This window comes from Gavia stellata, chromosome 32 (genome assembly GCF_030936135.1).
Source record: "Gavia stellata isolate bGavSte3 chromosome 32, bGavSte3.hap2, whole genome shotgun sequence".
Lineage (NCBI taxonomy): Eukaryota > Metazoa > Chordata > Aves > Gaviiformes > Gaviidae > Gavia > Gavia stellata.
The window spans coordinates 3,128,816-3,149,145 of record NC_082625.1 but is presented as its reverse complement, the minus strand read 5'-3'; the positions used below and the strand labels follow the sequence as shown (position 1 = coordinate 3,149,145).

The following is a 20,330-nucleotide window of genomic DNA, read 5'->3' as shown; positions in this document are numbered from 1 at the left end:
CCAACTGGCTTCAGTTTCACCCACACTCACCTCCTCCAGGTCCATCTCCTCAGGGCTGCCCAAGGGGTTGAGGAACTGTCCTCCCCGGGACTTCCTTAGAGGCACCACCACGATATAGTAAGCCCTAAGAGATGGGAATAATCAGAATAAATAGAAGGAATTAATCTTCTATGAGCCACAGAAAAAGAGAGTGCACACACTTAAGTGGAAGGCTAGGATTGCCTAAACAGCCCCACCAGCCCAACCCAGCAAGCCCTTTATTTTTCAAATAGCACAGTTGTTATTTCTGCTCCTGGAACAAGCCTGGACTCAGTGGCAGCCCCATATGACATGTCTCCTTATTTACTCCCTTTGCATTTCTTTCGCATCCCCTGTCAGCTCTGGGAAGCAGCTCCAAAAGACAACAGTAAAAATGCAGGGAACACACCCCTTGCCGCTGCCCTTGCGGGTTTGTACTGTGGACTCCAGCCATCAGGGCTGACCCCCAAAACATGAATGGAGGACCCCATGTCTGCAGTTTATCAGAAACCTACTGGACAGGCACAGAGCTCTTCACATCTGGGAGAATCACCACCACGTTGCCATCAGCATCAGGCTTGTAGGTCACCTCTGGCTTCTTTGATAACATGTCAGCAGCGGTCCAGGCAGCGACGTTCTGCTGCAAGCCACCCATGCTATTGCCCCGGTTCATGAGAACAAAGTTGTAGAATGTGCGGGGCTTCAGGTTGGTGATGAGTTTCTTGGTGGTGCGGCCGTCCACATCGACATTCAGCCCGTTGTACTGGATCTGTGGGAGGCGAAGAGGCAGCAAAGTTGTACCATGAGCAAGGCTGATACTGCTCGAGCAACCGAACTCCTTCCTCCCCATTGCTTCGGTTTGCAGAGAACATGGGGCACTCAGCTGTGTCATGCTCCACCCAGCTCCACCAGAGCTGGTGCAAACACAGGAATAGAAGGCATGTGAGTGGGGAGCTATCTCTTGTGCCCACTGCAGGGTCCCCAAGCATAAGGCAGATGCAGGACAAAGCCTTGAGACTTTTCTGGGAAGAGAAATTTTTATCTGGAAATGGGAAAGTTGTGTTAACTTGCCTAGGGAGGCAATGATTTGGTAACAGAGCGAGGAATGCAACCCAACAGCCCTGATTTTTAACCCATCTCCTTGATCTAGTGATTAACCATTATCTGCCCACATCTTGAGGCAGGAATCCAGAATTCCTGCCTCTTACAACCTCTTATTCAAACCAACAGACAAGACTCCCAGGAAACTGGGAAGGAACACAGTTCTGACTCCCCCATTCCACTTGCCTTGTATGGGGTGGGAGAGTTGTAATTCTCAGGAAACTCCCAGCTCAAAAGGACAGATGTCTTTGTCACCATCTTCACCTTGAAGTTTTTGGGTAAAACTGCTGAGAGAAAAGTGAGGAGGAAGGGGAGAAAGCAAAAGAAAAGGCAGCAGAGGGAAGGATGAGCAAGAAAGAGAAGGAAGAGAATGTCAGGCACTGGCAAAAGGGCCTGCCAGTCTGGGTCTGGCTGCTGCTGCAGGAATGGAAGGGATTGCTCCCTCCTCCACACTTTGCTTGAGTTTTGCCAAGGTCCATCTCCCAGTGCTCCCTGTCCCCGCGCCTAACCCCAGGGAGCGGTGAGGGAGGGTGCGTGGCTTTGCCCACACACTCATGGGTCTGGGTGGCTGCTGCAGGAACGAGGTGCTGGCTTTCTGAGCATGCTCAGGTGAGGAAACCCATCCCAGGTCACGTTTTGAGGTTTTTTGATTTTTCTGTTTTCTTTTGGCTATTTGCAAAAGCTGAAGAAAATGCTCTTCCCACCTGTATAGCGACTGGCCCCCCACTTCAGGTGCCAGTGAAAGAAGGGTGTCCGGACTTAACTTAGAAGAAAGTGGTAAAAGGGACTTACCTGGCACAAGGCAGAGAGGAGCTGAGGGACTGAGTGTGAAACCAGAGTGCTTTGCATTTACTCACGAGCCTGGCTGAGCCTGGCTTGACCTCTCCAGCTCTCTGCCTCCCGGCACCAGCCCCGGTTACAAGGAGAGAGGGAGGAGAAACCGGTAAGTCCTACCTTGATCCAGCTGGAACGTCCGATACTGGACGGTCGGGCTGTATGGCCCGGGGCCTTTACTGGTGTGAGCACGGATTTTAACATCATAGGCGGTGTTGGGTTTGAGGCCGTTGAGGGTGTACGAGTTCTCTGGGGAGGGGGGCAGGTCTTTTTCCAAGGGGTTGCCGGGAGAACCGGCTTCCCGGTAGGCCACGGTGTATTTGACGATGGCTCCATTCCTCTCGGCCAGCACGGGGGGGAGCCAGCCAAACTGGACCGACATGGAAGTGATGTTGCTCGCCTCGAGGATTTGGGGGTAACCCTTGGGGATGTCTTCAGGGGTGGTGAGTTCCTGCACGGCTTCCTCCCCAAAGCCAGCCCGGCTTTTCACGGCCAGCTTGAAAACATACGTGGCGCCCTTGTGGATGCTGGGAGCGGTGTACTTATCCTCCAGGGCCGTGAACTCCAAGGTAGCCAGGGGGTCGACATCCTTGCGGCCAAACTGGAGCCGGTAGCCCATCACCTGGCCTTCCGCATCCAATGGAGGCTCCCATTTCACCAGAAGAGTGTTCTCCTCTGTCTGGTGCACAGACAGGATGGGCTTCCCTGGGACTGGGAGAGAAGAAGGACACCTTCAGTCAAACGTGGGACAGGGTGGCTGGTGAGGAGATGCAGAGAGTCTTAAGCTGCAGCAACAGCTTCTTCAAATCAGCAACAAGGTTTCAGCTTGACTCTGGGTACTTTAGTGTATCCCCTGCAAACCAAGCTGCTGCTGCTACCCACCCGCTGCACAGGGGGATGGTCTCTACCAAGTTTAGAATATGAGGTGCATTGCCAACGTGTCAGCTGTGAGGTGCTGATACATTTCTGGAATTATTTTCTTCTCTTTCCTCAGGATGGAAAGGGGTGCACAGCTCCTCCCTTGTCACTGGATCACATACTCTTCCCACAGCTGGGAAGAACAAACTCTGGAATCCTGACTCCCAGCCTCCTACCCATATCACCCGAGCAGATTGCTTCCCAGGGCAGGGAAGAATGAATGCAGAAGTCCCCCAAACTCCCACCCTCTCTCTCTCTCTCTCTCTCCATTACACAGCACAACTCATGCAGAAAGGGACTGGAACAGATTGGCTCAGGCCGGGAAGTCCAGAGCAGCTGAGGGTGAAGTAATGAAGGATGGGAAAGGAAGTCTGGGCAGCCCCAGGTCCGGAGCAGCAGGCACGAGGCCAGCTCAGAGAGTGTGGCAGGCATCTGATCACCCAGTTGGGTACAGAAAAAAGGAAGCACACAGAGAGTGGAAACAGAGCCCAAAATCTGTGCGAGGCAGAGGGTAGGGAGAGTTGTGGCTTACTCTGTGCAGTTTCTCCCCTCTGGAGGAAGGGAAAAGACAGCTGAGTGTTGATGTGGTTTCAGTTACCTCCCTCCTTAACCTGTCAATTAGTTCCTCCACATTTGGGGGGATACTGCAGGAGCTCAGCAGTGCCGTGCCTCTGTGTAATGAGCCCTGGCACTGCCTAAATGCTAAGCAAGCCCACAGCCACAGTTAAATGACATGTGTAGGCCCAGAGGTTCCTGAAGCTGGAGAAACCAGAGCATTAATTCCAGCAGCTCATGCGTCATTTACACTCAGCTCCACTATTAGAGGTCTAATTTCCTTCTCTCTGCCTTGGTATTTCTTCTGGTTGAACAGGAGAAGGAGAGAGAATGGAGTTAGGAGAGATCCCGTCCCACTCTCGCAGTACGAGTCCGACTGAGGGTCGGCAGGTTGGAAAGCTGTAGTGCGGCTAACGAAGTGAGCAGGAGGGAGCCGGCAGGGAAGGATGCTGCCTGCCTCAGGGAGCCTGGCAGAGTCAAACGGGGGGAACCACTCTGCCTGCTGCATCGACTGACATCGGAACACGGGGATGAGGCGTTGTCTCTGAAACAAATGCTTTATTTGTTTCAAACTGCCAAAAAATGGCTAGGAGACAGTGCTGGGAGAGCTGCCCTTGGATGTGCCGAAAAAACACATTAAAGAGAAAAACAATGCCATTACCATTATGTTTCGTTTTTTATCAGAAATGTTACTATAATCAGCTGCACTTGAAAATATTACATTTGCACAACAAATATTATTTGGAAGAAAGGTGAGAAGAAAGCGCGGGGGGGGTGTTTTATTTTGCAATTGGTTTGGACAGTAAAGGATAAAATTGGATGTATTACTGTATTTAAATTCAGCCCCTAGCCCTGAATGATAAAGAAAGAAATCTCTCCTCTCAGAAGTTATATTGACTCAACACTGCAAAGAAGATAAGAATGTTACAGAGCCATTTGAAAGATTTTTTTTTAAAATAGCTATTTCAAGTTGGGGGAAATTGAGTTTTGGGTAATAGCTGCTGTGCTGGAGAAAACATCCCTCCGTGACTGATCACCTGCACTGCAAATCCTAATGGGGAGAGATGAGGGAGGGTGACAAGAGAGGGAGGCAGAGAGAAAGGCTCCGGAAAAGAAACATGAAAAGGGTTGAGAGCCTCCGGAAGAAGAAAACGAGGAGAGAACCAGAGAGCTAGTGAGAAGAAACATGGGCAAAGCCGGAGGGGGAAGGAGAAGAGGGCGAGTGAAGGAAAAGGCTTGAGCCTGACACTATAGGCGTGAGGACAGGAGCCTGGATGCTGACATCCAAATGTACCCTTCTGTAACATCTGCTAGAGCTGGTGTCCAGGAAAGCAACCTTGTTCTCTTGTGTACCGTTCTCTTAACTAGGCAAGAGGGCAGATAAAGGCTGAAATCCCACTCACTTGTCTGAACGCAAGAACATAAAATGAGATGAAGATGTGAGTTAGGAAGGAAAAAGGCATGGGCATGGAGGGCAGCTGTGGCTCCAGCCCTGTGTGTTCCAGGCCAGGGCTTCTGAGCCCTCTCTGTCCTGTGCACTCAGCTGAGTGTCCATGCTGCCTCCAGAGCCCGAGCAGAGGTTTCCAGGTTAACTATGCTGCACTGACCGAAGGCCTTCAGTCCCTGCAGACGCAGAGAGCAATGTTCTTCCAGAAACAAGGGATGCTGTCAGTTTATACAGCTGTTACAGGCAGTGTGAAGATGACTGCCCCAAAACTAAGAAGAAAATGAACAGATAGCCAGGGTTGGGAAGTTAGTAGACAAAGAAAAGAAATGAAAAGGGGAGAAAGCCATCATCTGACAGCAGGAACAAAAGAAAGAGCACGAGCGAAATGGGGTGAGAGAAGGTAACCACAGTCCAACAAGACAGGGGCTGGGCAAGGGACAACTCCAGGTCTAGGCACTGTAGTCTCCCTCCACAGAATGAAACCCTTCCCATACTGCAGAGCAGTGGTTTAGCCACGAGAGCAGAAACCACAGGAATGCAGAGGACAGGTGGAGTGTCTACCTCCCCTTCCTGCCTGCAGCACAACTGTTTGGAGGAGCAAGGGATACCCTGCTGCCCTTTTGTCATTCCTCTGTTTAGGCCCTGCCATCCTAGCGTGGCACCGCATCCTCTGTACTGAGGCTGACAGACGCTTTGCCACGAAGAATAGGTCAAAGGGAGGAATGAATCTGGGTGGTACGTGCAGACAGAGCCCAGGTCCCAGAAATGCTTGCGAGGAAAGGTCAATACTGTCATTAGCTTTCCCTCTGCTAGTCCTGAGCAAAGAGGGGATGTATATTCAGACACAATACTAGAAGAAGAGAAGAGTGGGCAGTATAAGCCACCACTGTCTTCCTGCTGCTTTTCAGATCTTTGCAATTCAACACCATGACAGCAGACCTCTGGCTCTCCTGTTCCCCGGGGTACCTATGTGCACCAACCATCAAAGCTACACAGTCTCAGACCAGGCAGAGATTCTCTTTACTTCTGGTGCACTGGCATTTATAGCACAAGAGATTACAAGCAATGAATTCATCCTTTGTTGGATTTCTGGGTGTGTCTGGGCTTTCTGCAGCACTGGACAGAAAATTATGCCATTTAGTGAGGGCTACCTGTGAAGAATGAAGGGGTTTCTGTCTTACAAGAAATAATTTTGTCTTCAGGGCAGCATGGCATTTGTTGCAAGTCTGTCCTTCATGAAGGGAGTGGGATGAAAGAAGCTGGGTCTGGAGAAGGAGCTTCTTGGCTTTAGGAAACTGGTGAATCCCAACGGTTCAGGAAAAAGACTCTTACCTGCACCCTTTGTGGTGACCACTTTCGGTTTGCTGCGAGCACCATCTCCCTTCATGGTGTAGGCGGCTACAGTAATGGAATATGCAGTCTCAGGCTGCAGCCCAGCAATGATCATTTCCTGTTTGCGAGATTCCAAAGGAAAATCATGTAAATATTCAGGTACATGCACACAGGTAGGTCTCTCCTCCTTGCAGGAGTCTCAGCCCTTTTCTAGCATGCAGGAACATTCAGTGAATCTGAAACCACGAGACACTCTGGGGCAACTGGGTAGATGTGGCAATTGGCAGGAGGATGAGCACCATGTTCTCTTAGCGAGAGGCATGCACACCCCGGCTGCAAACAGTCCCTCTGTAAACACAGCATGTCTCTGCAGGGCCCTGGTTCAATGCATTCTCTTCCAGATCTACCTCTCACACGTTCCCTATCTCAATACAAACTGCTTCAGCCATCAAAATGCTGTTGCGCTCTTCAAAGTGTTTCTCTTCACTATGCCGTCTCAGAGGAGGTCTCAGCAGTTTCAAGGAGATTACATTTTTTTCTGCATTACCCCCCTTCCTTCTCTCCTCAGAGATATTTTTTAATGCTTTCATAATATTAAAGGGATTGCTTTAACGCAAAGTGCAAGACGACATTTTCTGCTTGCACGCTAAAGCTCTCTGCTAAATCCCCAATACCCTCCTTCCTCCATCCTCTATCAGCCTCCCCACACCTGGCTCCCAAGAGCTTTTGTTAGAAGACTGGCCCCAAGAATAGCCCTTTCCCATGAAGCATTCAGCCCTTCAAAGGGCTGTGTTGTAAAAAGGAATACCCGTGCTAAATCAAACAGGATAAGAGCATATGCAGCAGGGTTTTCTCCAGGGCCCTGAAAAGGAGGGAGATGTGAATGTCGTGCACGTTTTACGGCCTTCGTCTCCCCTCACCCCCCACTGCCCCTTTGTGCTTTCAATATTAAATCTCAGAGCAGCACTTGGGAAGAATTTGCCGGTCCTGAAAATATCTGTATTGCCCCCAAAGCTGAGCAGGGAGTGGAACAGAAGAACTTCAAAACAGCGGGATTTTGATCAGCAAGTTTGGAAGCTATTGGCTACAGTGACAGGTCTGTTTTCAAGAAACCTGTTCTGCTTTCACACTTGCCACTGAATTTTACTAAGATTTTAGGAAAGAGACTTTGCCTTCCATGTGACTCAGTTTCTCTATCTGCAAAAGAGAGGCCCCTCACTTTTGTAGGTCACTTGGCAATCTCTAGGAGGCACGAATACATTCAGTTTAGTAGTGCATTATCTTGGGACCCTGCCATTCCAAGAAGGAAATGCCTTCTCCTACTGCTTTGTAGCTGCAAGACCATGGAAAACATTTAGCATTTTAGCAGACGTAGCAAATGCCAAACAGCCAAGCCGATTTTAAGGTCTGCTTATAAGGTAAAAGTGCCAATAGCGATTCAGTGCTTTGTATCAACGAGTATCTAAGAATCTTGGCCCTTCAAGGGCACAAAGCACTTGTTCAAGCCCTGATAGCTTAGGACTCACGGGGCTTTGAATACCCGATGCTTTTCAGCCCAGCTATGTTTTTCAGACACAAGCCAGAGGTGCTTGCAGACCAGCCCACCTTCAAACGTATGTTCAAGGTAGTCCCAAATTCAACATCCCATCTGCTTCCCCATGGAGGAGCAGCAGATTAATCTTTCCTTCAGAGCCGAGGGGAAAACCCTGCAGTATTGCTGCGTGCTGACAAACTACACAGTCACAGAGGGTTGCAGAGCAAAGTGAACAGGGTAGGGACAATGCATGGGAACACCAACAAAAGGCTTTAAAACAGGCACACCGGCACTGCAAAAAAATAAAGGAAAAGGAAAATATCACACCACAACAGGAAGTGGGAGAAGGGAAGGGACAGAATCAGGATGGGTGGATTTTTACTTTTTTACTTACGTATTCAGCAGTGTCATCTGTTTCCCACTGGGCAGAGAACAAGAGAGGTTTTGCACATGAGAATACAAGAGGGGAAAGAAGGGAAAGACAGAGACACAGCATGAGGAAGGAGTCCCTGAGCAAGCAGCCACACAAGGTCAGAAGTTACCAGGCCAGCATGAAGGAAGAAGTAGAGTGGGAGAAATTAGTAGATTCCACTGTGGCCTTTGCCTGTCTTAAAAGACTTCCCAGACACAGGGAGGATGGATGGTATTTAGTTTGGTGCTGGGAGAGCAGTTCATACTCTTCCACAATACCTATTGTCTGGGAGTGCAAACGAACTGCAGAAAGACAACATACGCCTTGTCATAGAGACACTCATCTACTTTGTCCAGCATTATGTTGCTTGGGATGAGACAAGGCGGCGGGAGCACCCACCCCCTCAAACCTTCCATGAGAGAAGAGATGGGAGTAGGAGGCGAGTCCTTACCTGGGCGTCAGCCAGCATGATATCCTTGATCTGGGGCAGCCCCCTGGCCTCTCCGTTCTCCATGCGTACATAGTGGACCTGGTAGCCGCGAATCTGGCCATGCTGGCGGTTCTGGACTGGAGAGCGCCAGAACACTTGGATTGCAGTTGAGTTCAGGACCTCCACCTCCACTTTCCGAGGCGGCGCACTGGGCACTGTGAGGAAGGGAAGAAAGGGGTAAGAGTCACTTGGGGATTTCTCTCTGGAGCCTGTCACTTCACCTGTGGGACATACGCACACTGAATCTACAGCCCTGAATGGAGGGGGAGACTTATCAAACTAGATAGCCCATCATCTGTCACTGGCCTTTATTCAGTTAAACAGGGAAGCAGTTCTGGGGGATCTAATCTGCACAGCTCGGAGACAGGCATGGGAACAGGTCCGTCTCATAGTCCAGCCATTCTCCCACAGGCTCCTTTGTCCCCAGTTTGCTCAGATGGAAGAAACCGTATCGTTCCAGATCACATTCTGAGGGCAAGGCCCATTTCCAATGAGCCAGAAAAGCTCCGGTCCTGCCTGTGGGATGTTAGGGTGGAGAGGATGCGGAGGGGGACTCGTCCTTGGAGTTCCCTTGTGTCTCAGGCAGCGCAGGTGGGGTGGTGGTTACAGGCGCTGCATAATCTCAGGACAGGAAACAAGAGATATCTTGGATTGAATTTGGGCTGAATTTTTGGGACTAATAATAATAATAATAATACAGGGCATGACAGCATCATCTGCAAGAAAACCATACTTTCTCTAAGCAAGGTGTTCTATCCATTTGGATGTGGGCAGACGCTCAGGGAAACAGGACACACACTGGGGACAAACCTGCTGCTTTTTTAAAAATTCTTTATATTTGGTATGGTGGAAGAAAGCCTGGGAAGTTTGGAATTTCCTTATGTTATTTACTTGACCTATATTATTTGAGGGTCCTTACCTCACCCTCACAGTGAGGGTGCTCTCCCTTCATTTTTTTCATATTTTTCTCCCTTCATATGTTTTTCTGGTTTTATTTTACAGTAGGAATACCAGGAAAGTTCAAGCCTCATTGTCCATGTTTGCGCTCACGTCTCCGAGCTGGGCCGCTGAACTGGAGTCTAAACTCTTTGTCACTGAAGGGTTTTTTTAAACTTTAAGAAAGACATTCTTCCTTTTTGCCACTAACCAAAACTTAAAGAGGAGCTAGTAACAAGGAATGCGTGGGAAAATCTCTTAGTGTTTTAAAACAGTTTCTGGCGGCAGTCGTCTCCTCTGATTTCATTTCCTTGCTGCCTCAGCTGCTGTCTTGCTCAGTAAGAGCATCTTTCAGGAAAAGTGGTGCAGTCAAGGCTCAGAGGCTCAACATTAAAAAATCCACCCAGAAATCCCCAAACCCAGCCCTAAAGCAGGGAAGGACAACCCTCCAGACCCCAGTGCTCAGAGGGGCTTAGGGAGATGGCAGCAAAGGACGCTGCACCTCTGGGACCGGCGGCTGTGCTGAGGCCCCGTTCAGGCTTTGCTCTTGCACCACCCATCAGCCACGGGAAGGGACTCGACGTGTCTTCCCCAGCGCGGGAGAAGCCCACTCCAGGGACACGTATTCACCGGGGGACTCGGGAGGAAACCAGAAAAAGTGCAATTACCATCTTCATCTGTCCGGACGATAACCGGCGAGCTCTCCGGGCCCGGCCCCACCTCCGTATGAGCCACGACAGTGATGCGATACTCTGTCCACTTCTCCAGGGACTCCAGTAGGATCTGACTGGTGGTTGGGGGGATATCATTCACCTCCTTAAGCTCCGTGTCCTCAGAGTCCAGCGCTCGATAGTAGACGCTGTATCCAGCCAGGACGCCATTTTGGCTTTCGGCCGGAGGCGGCCGCCAACTTACCAGAATGGCGGTGGATCTGGTGCTGACGCATTTTACGTCTTGAGGGGGGGCAGACGGTTCTACGAGGGGGGAAAATTCAGGAGGGAAAGGGAAGAAGGGGGAAAAAACAAAAGATGGGAAAGATAAAAGAAAAAAAAAAGGAAAATGATAACAAAAAAATCTAAAATAAAACATACAAAAATTTGGTTTAGGAAGATAAAATTAAAAAAGAAGAGAGCTTTTTGTTGTTGTCTTTTTTTTTTTTAAATGAAAAGAAAAAAAAGCCAACGGAAATGAAATGGGGCGTCAAAACTGAAATGTTATAGAGCAAAGGACTAAAACAGCAAGCGGGCTAGCCAAGAAGGGTCCTGCCGCTTCTAGTGTGGCTGGCCCAAAACTAAGCACCCAGCTTTACCCTACAGAAGACCTTTCCTTTAGCTCCCTCTTTTACAGCAGTCCGGCAAATCCTGCCCTGGCTGCTAAAGCACTCGTTTCCAAACTGCAGTCTCTGGGACCTTGAATTTCTTTGAAGGGATCTGTGAAAATTAAGTAAGAAAAGCAAATCTTTTGCCAGGAGGCTTAAATTTAAGAGTCTGTACCTCCAGATGGAAGTTATTAGCTGTCCACAGACTGAAGGAGGTGAAAAACCATGGTGGTAATGCCCAGGATATTGCCAAGCAATGTGTTTAGATAGGAGGGTTTTAGAGAAAAGACTTACAAAGGAGGGGGCAGTGGGTTTGACAAGGTATTCAGGTACCCAGTGGGATTTTCAGAAGCAGCAGCAGGTCTAACTCCCGTTGCACTCACTGCCTAAACTATGTCAAGGTATTTCCGAAAGTCCCAGGAGGACACCTTTGGAAATGTGGCCCTACGCAGCCGCATGTTCTCACGGTGGCGGCAGACAACTGTCTAAGGGCTGATTTTCAGGAGATGGGGAAGGTGTAAACCACAGCTTTCTAGTGCAGGGCTGCTCACTTTGGTGTTGACTGAGCTGCAGTAGGTAATTTTTAGCGTGGTCTGCTCAGTAGGAAGCAGGATGCTGACACCAGCTCTGTCAGACACTACGTGCCGGGGCGCACACTGCTATGCCGTGGCCGTGCCCTGAGATACAGGGAGAACTGCAAGAAACACAGGTTTGTCGATGGAGATGCCACGGGTCTGAGACCCCGGTGAAGTGCGGACAAAGAGTCTGCCACTTCTGTACCCCAGCTGTAACCTGGGCACTTCGGGAAGTCTTAGACCAGACTTCTTTCAACCACTAATTGCAATCAATTAGCCCAGGTTAGCAGAGAGAGTGATACATTTTCAAGGCAAATCTGCAAATCCAGTCTCACCCAATACAGTCAAACTGCAATAAAGAGCTTTTAACTCTCCGCAGACACTGCTAAAAACTGGGATGTCCTTATAAGCCCCCAAAGCATCACCTGCAAGAAGCAAGGGAGTAGATAAATGCTGGTCACCACTTCTCATTTCTCTGTTGCTTTTCAATCAACAAAAACCTCTTTTACCGAGGAACAATTTTTTCAAATCTCTTACTCCCATCCCTGAGTCACAAACAGATGTTTAGGCCCAGCTTGCCTTGAGGACTCTGCTAAATCAAGTCACGCTTTTCCCAGTTCGCACTGGAGTAAAAGCCACTTGCTTTCTGTATGCCTCCGTCAAACAGAAATCAGAGGGTTTTACAGAAAGGGTAAAGATAGTCCTTACCCCGCAGTGCTGAGCACTCTGTCCAGTAGGACATTTTGGGTGGTGTCGTCCTCGTTTCATGCTTTATTGCTATGCTTTGGCTGTATTTAAAATGACAGAATGAAACCCTTAACCTCAGAAATCCCACTGCAGAGGGTGACGATCCCCAGCCATGGCTAGCCACGCAAAAATAATACAAAGGATGTCAAACAAACAAAACCAAAAGTAACAAACTGGAAAATAAAACATAAATCAAGCCAGTAATTTAAAATAAAAAACCATCAGAAAGGAAATCATAATAATAAAGTAATACTGATATAAAAAGTGACTCCTTCCAGAACATTCCCAGTCTGTTTACCTACCTTCCACGCTTCAACTGCTAATTTATAAGACTTTCTTACGAGAGAACAAGAGAAACTGAGCTACGAGGCCAGACCAAGCTCCTGGTGGGTTTCTGCACATGACTGGCTTTTAAAACGCCACCCTGCCCCACTGCTAGCTCCCCCACTGAGCTACTCCCCGCTGCCAGCAGAACCCTAGCTATTGCAGTAATGGCAATTTTGGACCCCAGTCTGTTCTCTTTTGCTAAGCTACCTGCGCAGAGACCAGAGAGCAGGGCGGCAGATTCCCGCTGACGGATCTCCTTCCCTCTATAGCTCTCGCCGTCTGCTGTGATCGATGCAGCACCAACATCTCCAGAATGGAGGTGCACTGCTCCTTCCCACACCCCAGAAGCAACTCAAGTCCCTTTCACGGTAGGGAGGAAAAGACTCAACCCTCTTCCAGTGCCTGCCATGACGCTCTTCGCTTCTTTTTTCTTCCCATCAGGGGCTGGTAGTGTTAAAAGCCACCTTTCCTGCTTAGCAGTCCAGCCAAAGCCACCACGGCTGAGAAACCCACTGCAGAGAGGGTCTGACCTGACCTACCCTTTCCATCCTGAACCTCATTATGAAAGCCCCAGTAAGCAGAGCCGGAGCTCCAGCTGGCACTTGGGTTCACTGTTTGCACTGGCAGCTGCTGCGCGTGGTCACGCTCGCTTGCTCACTCACCCTCTATGCTCCAGCACAGGGACCTACCGAGAGGCCCTGGAGTGAGGCCTCCTTTTGGGATGGTTTGCACTTTCTCTGGTCAAAAAGGCGGGGTGGGTGGGTGATGGGGGAGAAGGCCCAGATCCCACCCGGACCCCCTCCCCATCACTCTCATCGACTACAGCACCTGGATGAAAACAGCCACCAAGTGCTGGCTGGCCACACTGGAGACGCATCTGGGGAGTTCATGGCACTGTGAGTTTCCTTCACAATCCAGCCCAACCTGCGTGACCCTGGAGACGTGTGTGCGCGCGTGGGGCCGGCGTCGAGAAGGTGGGAGCTGTACGCAAGAGGCAAAGTACCACAGCCCAAACCGGAGGCTGTGAGCTCACCTCTGCAACAAGCCCCTTTGCTGGAAAGGGAGCCACAGCACGGGCAAGAGGCCCCTGGCCAGCAGATCATTATCTTTGTCCGCTGGCCTGTTTTTACCAGGCAGACAGCTCTTTGGGAACCCCTCCCCGCCCTCCCAGGGCCTCCAGGACATACATGAGTGCGCGCAGATCCACGCACGTGTGTGTGAGCCTGCAGCGACAGGGTGGACTGTATTTGTGAATCCGCTTGAGACCAGCCAGTACTCACCTGAACTGCATCTTTTACATGCTTTAAAGTTGACTGTCCAAGCCACAAGAATGACCCTTACTGACCTTGTACAATACAATGTTTTTAACCCTTTAGGTACCATAGACTTTGTATAAGTTTCGTTCACTTCATATACTGTGAGGAAGGGGGAAGGGAAGGAGAGCAGAGCTAATGGGTGGGGGAAACATCCTTTCTTAGGAAGGAACAGAGGGTAAGAAAGCCCCATTGTTCCTCTACACCTGCACATGCAGCCTCACAGCACCCACCCTGCCACCCCTGTCTGTTGACGCATGCTTTGCACTCGAAAATTTCTGAGTAGGCGAGTTGCCAAGGAGCCCTGGGAAGGTCATGGCTAGTTAAAAAGGGCAAACCAGCTTCCTCCAACCATGAGATTCTGTTGTTTTTACAATCTACGTCTCTGGTACTTGAAGAGTTAAAACCCAGCTACTTCAAGAAGAAAAAGATACTTTACCTTTAGTTTAATGGATTTTACTTTGGTTATGATGCTCAGGAGGAGCCCTGACAGGGAGGTGGAGGGTGTTGTGCAGGAAGGTGTGCAATGCAGGGAGAGCTGCGGCATGCAGGCACATGCTTGCCAGCTGAGCTAGGAGGGGAAGAGCACCGAACGCCTTGGCAGGCTGCGGGAGGGCGAAGGAGGCTTTGCTGTTGCAGAGACAAGATGCCATCGTGGTGTGAAACCGCCCAGCAAGAGACAGACACACAGAGAGCAGGGAGCTGGTTTCATCGGGCTGCGAGAGCATGCAGGCAGGCAGGCAGACAGCAGAAGAGAAAAGAAAGAAGAGCCATGGAGCGGGCCAAGGAGGAGCTGAACAGAAAAGGAGCTGCAGGGGGAAGACACAAAAGCCTGTCCCGAGCCAGAAGGTCTGTGAGCCGAAGGATGTCACCCGGACCAGGGAGAATTGACTCGTTCCTCCAACAGCCAGCCAAGAAAAAATGTTTCACCGTGTTACAGGACACTGACAGCTCCCAGCTGATGTTCTTAAGAGCATTAAATTAATGAAACTATCCCTATGAAAGCTGAGCTACAGAGAAATAAACCAGGCCTCATTCCGGGCAGGCGCCAAGTTAGAAAAAGCCCCAAAGCCTTCCCCTTTCTTGGATCCCCTTCTCTTCACCCTTTAGGGGAAAATTTTCAGCGTCACTAAGCCCTACTGCCATCAGCTCCCACACCCCTCTTCCAGCCTGTTTTTATTGAACCAGAAAGCAGAAATCCCAGACCCTCTTTTCCTCCCATCCCCATGAATCTCAAAGAGGGAAACCCCTTGGAAAACAGAAGCAGAGTGTGGGTAAGTTTGACACTTATTTTTCAGGTCCTTTCAGTTCATCTTCCCCCACCCCACAGCGATTCTCCCTCTGACAGTACCATACTGGGATCAGAACCAGCAGATTTGCAGCAGAGTCAGGAAAGGATTTTCTTTTGATATGGAGAGAGAGTAAGAAAAAAAAATAAAAGGAAAAAAGGGGAAAAACATTTGAAGCAAAGAAGAAAACAAAATATCTTTGAATGGACTGGAGGCCTGAGAAAGCCACAGTACGGAATTCTGTCTATGCAGAAACAGACTCCCCTCTCCTCCCACTCCTGGGGGGGGGAGAAAGAGAAGGAGAGAGACAGGGGAAAGAGAGAGAGACAGCAGGATGTGACAATTAAAACAGAAAGATGGGGCAGGCGCCCAGCTGAGAGCCCGCTGCTCTCCCTTGTTAAGGACTCTGAGAGATGGGAGCAGGCGCTCTCTCTCCTCACACTGGTGACCAGAGCCATTTCTGAGTTAGTTCTGCTCCCGGCTACTCCAAACTGCAGCGGAGTGATTTAGTAGAGATGAGAGGAGACAGAAAACACAAAGAACAGCTGCCACAGCCACTCATGCAGTGAAAAAACACCTCATTTAAAAGCAAAGATCTGTGAAAAGCCCAGGTTGAAATATTGCCATCCAGGGTTATTGTCCCCAGGGCAACAGCAAAGGGAGACAATCCATTAAACTAAAACCAGCACATTTTGGTTGCATACGCTCCATCCTGGTGTCATTAATATCCCCCCCCACAGCCTCCACATGACTCCTCTCTCCTGCTCTGCCAGAGCCCAAATGGGACCGTTCCCAGCGCTCGCTGGGCCAGCAGACCTTCATCCCCGTGGCTACGAAGTCGCTCATGGAAAAGAGCATGAGGACTGCTTTCCCAAAGGCTGGTGAAAACATTGGACTTCTGATTAATCACCTTCCCTTCTCCTCTTCCTCCCGATTCCCCGACTGTCTCCGTGCTCTAGCGCTTGTGCTCCCCTGACGGACAGCTGCTGCTCAGTTTCTGCTGGCGGACAGGCAAGCTGCTGCGCGACGGTGGGGTGCCATCCCCCCTGAGCATGCTCAGCACCAAGGGCCAGCGCGGCCCACCAACGAGCTCTTCACTGCTCCCCACCCTGTCAAGTGGATGGTGCTATCTGGCCTCCCATCACCACCCCACCCCAAAGCATGCACCACCTCTGCTCTTCGTTCACGTCTCAGCTATCTGGGTCAGCAAAGGGAGAAGGCAGTGGGTCCCAGAGGTTCCCCCCCGCTGCCCACCCACCTCCCTGCAGAGGAACCCCAGACGTGTGAAACGCCGCAGCACCGCGAACGTCCGCCCCACAGCTCCGTACCCCTGTGCCCACCATCTCTGGCTCCCTGACTGTCTTCCCCTCAGAGAAGGGTGGGAAAAGGAGAGACACCTACTAGACTGCAAGGTGCGCTCTCTGACCTCCGGGGTGAAGGCCCCCAGGCCCAGAGCCGAGCGGGCGGCCAGCCGGAAGACATACTCAGTGTTGGGCTTCAGGCCTTCCACAGTGAAGGAGGTCGTCGGCTCGAAGTTCTTCAGCACCTGAGATGGGCGAGGGGGAAGAAAAAAATAAAAACAAACAAAAAGGAGCAGAGGCGAGCCCTGCCCAGAGACACCTGCCCTACTCCCCTCTCTCAGCCACCTCAGGGAATGGAGGGCCGCGATGCTCCTTGGGGCCCCAACCCTTTGCGCCACTCCTCTCCGGACTCACCTCCCTGCCATGGTCTCCTTCCTTATAGAGGAGCTCATACTTCACTATGATCTCCTGGCGGGGAGCACTCCATGACAACACGATGCTCGTCTCCGTCTTGGCTTCTGCTCGGAAGTTCATCGGCTGCCCAGGAACTGACACAGAGAAGAAGCCAATGGGGCAGAGGAGGCAAAATGAGAGACAGGAGGAACCCCATTAACTTGGCAAATTAGGAGACTCCTACCCTGTTTTCCTCAAAGCCTGTATGTGAAGAGCATGTCAGCAGCAAAATGCCACGCTGCAGAGTGGGCAGGCCCTTCCTTTCAAGCAGTGGAGGGTTAAACCCCACTGCAGGACTCGAGCATGTCCAGAACTGCTGGAGATGGAAGAGTCCTACTGGATCATATGCCTCTTTCTTGGCAGTGCAGGATACAGAACTTCCCACTAATCCCCAATATTAAAAGATTCTGGAAGTGGGAAACCCACGAACAGCCCGTTGAGGATGCAGGGTTTCCTCACCAGCACCCCACACGGGAAGCAGAGCACCTGAAAGCATGCTGGGTGACAACCTGTGATAAAACACCTTTTGTTCTCAGCTCAACACATCTGCTGTGACAATTAGGGCTTTGTTTTGCTCCCCTTTTAGAAAAAGGCAAAATAAGGCTCATTCTCCACTCATCTCAGAGAAGGTACTCTCTGGGTACTTTAAGAAGAGTTAAGCTTCACCACTGCTTGAGCACTGAGTGGTTTTGGGTCTATTAAAGACATTTAGAAACTGGAAGCAATAAGATACCTCGCTTTGAAACATGGCACAGCATAAATGGATTCTCTTTGCATAATTGCTTGCCCCACCCATTTAAGCAACAACCCTTCCGAGAAACAAACAGATCAGGAATCATGCACCAGGCCCTCCGGCTCCAGCCACTGGACCAAGCTTCCTCATGGAAAATTAGTTCTATTTTAACTGAATTGAACCAATAAAGAAAAAATGCTCTGGTGACAGGGCAGCCACAGCTGGATAATGCCATAAGTCAACACCTCTCCCTCCTGCAGCCCAGTGCATCCAAAGTTAGTGACGCAGGTGCTCACCTCCTTGCTGCGTCTTAACCTGGATGGGGTCGGAAAGAGGCCCATCTCCCACGGAGGTGAAGGCCAGGACTCGGACTGTGTAGGTTTCATCCTCAAGAAGGCTGCCCACCGTGGTCAGGAGGCTGTCGTCCACGTTGTGCTTCTGCCAGTTGCTGACAGGTTGATCAGGCTCCATGGTATAATATACACGATAGCCACGGATCTGCCCATTGGGCTCCACCGGTTCCTCCCACTGGATGATCATGGTGGTGCTGCTCAGCATTCGTCCCTGCACATTACGGGGGGCACTGGCAGGAGCTTGTTCCCCAGTGCGAGTGACCACTGACTCGCTGGGAGGCCCTTGCCCGATGCTGTTGACTGCAGAGACCCAGATCTCATACTCGGAATTGGGGCTGAGCCCCCCAATGCTGTAGCGTGTGGTGGTGATGTCCTCTTTGATCTGATACGGTCCATCCTGGCTTTTAGACTTGTATTCAATGACATAGTAGGACACAGGGTCTGGATTTCCAGAGTCCCAGGTGATGGTGATACTTGTTGCTGTTGTCTCTGTCACCACTGGCGTCCCAGGAGCCTTGGGGAGTGCTGAGAATTAGGAAGAACAGACATTTAAGAAAAAAACACGCATGCTGAAATGGTGCCTAATTGGGCTAGTTAGGGCTGTAGGAGCCAGAGGCACAGTACCAATCACAGTGCGGCAGTTCAGTAAAGTGCTGCTGAAATATTATGAACCTAGTTATACACTCTATTATCCTCCTTAAACTGCTCCATCAAAAGGAAAGTGTTCAGCTAAACATCTGGAATCATTAGCACAGACTTCAGCTGCACATCTGCCAGCTCACGTGGCAGTAAGAAAATGCAGTTTTGCAAGAGCTCCTTCCAAGCACGAAATCAGATCTTCTGAAACAGCGCTGGCAGCCTGGCTCTGGTACTGCTGAATCTCTCCACGTTTAGCGTGCAGGTAATGGTACAGTGCAGACTGCGCTCTCCAGAACTAGAAAACTATAAATACTTGGAGTGCTTCCTCTCAAACGTGCGTTAATACTCATCTCCCCTGTCCCTCATCCAGAATACTACCTTTGGAGCTTGCTGGAGACTGCACGCTAAATGTCGGACACCTTTAACAGCAAGCTTCACGTGTTTTCCTCACTACACTCTTTAAACCATTTCCAACCTCATCTTCTCTAGACTTGAGCACCTCTAAAGCTCTAACTTCTCCTTTCATCTTCTGACTGGGAAAGATTGCAGATGCTTACACACAGGAACATAAGGGGGAAGAGAATACAAATAAAACAACAAAAGGCAGAAGGTACCAGCAGGGCAAGATTCCCCATCTGAGGAGACAGGATAGTTGGAAGCAGAAGCAATGTATCTTACACAGTAGCTTTTTAAATTGATCGTATAAGACAGGGAAAAGGGGAAGGAAGAAAATACTCAGGAAAATAAAGAGCACCTCAGTCCAGCCCCAGGCATTCTTCTGCTAGCACGTGAGCCCACTCTCTGTGCAAAAGCTCAGGATGACTGTCGTGTCAAGATTCACTAGTCCCTACTCATTTCTGTTGTCAGACCTTCCTTAGTCGGATGCAGTGACACAACAGGATTGCTTTTCTTTAGCCCTCCCCTTCTCCAAAGGGGAGATTTCTCTTCTTCTTGCCCGCCCACCCGCCCCCATCCTTCCCCACCCCATCTCCCCCCAGATCCCTCGTGGGCAATGCCAGCACTCAGAGCAGACACCAGCTCATGCAAAGAGCTCTACACTCACCCAACCACAGGGGCATCCCGCTTGGGTTTTAATACTCCCCTGCTGAGGACAGAATAGATTGAAGATTGCACCCGTGCTCCTCTTGGGAATTGCTAGCTGGAAGCTGGGGTTATTCCCCCTCTTGCTGAGGCAACAACAGCCACTAAGATGCTGGAACTAGGCTCTACTGCAAGGGTACACATGCCAGAGATCCTCAGGGCCTTGGCTGAATCTCTAACCTGGGAACAGGATGGCATGCAGGCTTCAAGCCATCCAAGGCTCCTTGCAAACTGCCCAGCCAGCCCCATACCCCAGGACAGAAACAAGCATGCAGGGGTTTGAATCACAGTTTTCTTCATAACAAACAGCTCAGTTGTCCTAAAGCGAGGAAAGATCTCAAGCCACCAGCTTCCCCTTCACTGTGGATTTCTTTGCGTGTGGGATCCGCAAAGACGCATGCAGAGATCCCAGCACGTGGCACGTGTGGTGCACAAGTTCGTCTTCCTGCTCATGCTCACGTACCTACGCATGTACATACAGGCTTGTAACAACACGGACTTACATACATGCAGTCAGGCACCCACATGCCCATACGGCCACGTTGCTCTTTCTCCCATGCACGCACACACACTCATGCACGACTACCTTTTACATGCATAATTG

The 20,330-nt window shown here is 50.3% G+C and overlaps 1 protein-coding gene across 8 annotated transcripts in view; it reads right to left on the bottom strand.

Annotated features, from left to right (window-relative positions):
* PTPRS (protein tyrosine phosphatase receptor type S) overlaps nucleotides 1-20,330 on the bottom strand; it is a 99,765-nt gene that overhangs the window by 27,293 nt on the left and 52,142 nt on the right. For 5 of the 8 annotated variants that reach the window (XM_059831676.1, XM_059831674.1, XM_059831677.1 and 2 more), the window contains 11 exons: nucleotides 17,930-18,511; nucleotides 16,862-16,995; nucleotides 16,548-16,692; nucleotides 10,246-10,551; nucleotides 8,603-8,796; nucleotides 8,134-8,160; nucleotides 6,206-6,323; nucleotides 2,074-2,664; nucleotides 1,306-1,403; nucleotides 534-787; nucleotides 31-124 (listed from right to left, as the gene is read on the bottom strand). In XM_059831676.1, the coding sequence (XP_059687659.1) occupies nucleotides 31-124; nucleotides 534-787; nucleotides 1,306-1,403; nucleotides 2,074-2,664; nucleotides 6,206-6,323; nucleotides 8,134-8,160; nucleotides 8,603-8,796; nucleotides 10,246-10,551; nucleotides 16,548-16,692; nucleotides 16,862-16,995; nucleotides 17,930-18,511 (2,543 nt within the window). The remainder of the gene's footprint in view (nucleotides 1-30; nucleotides 125-533; nucleotides 788-1,305; nucleotides 1,404-2,073; nucleotides 2,665-6,205; nucleotides 6,324-8,133; nucleotides 8,161-8,602; nucleotides 8,797-10,245; nucleotides 10,552-16,547; nucleotides 16,693-16,861; nucleotides 16,996-17,929; nucleotides 18,512-20,330) is intronic. The other 3 variants (XM_059831675.1, XM_059831678.1, XM_059831681.1) reach the window with 2 other exon arrangements.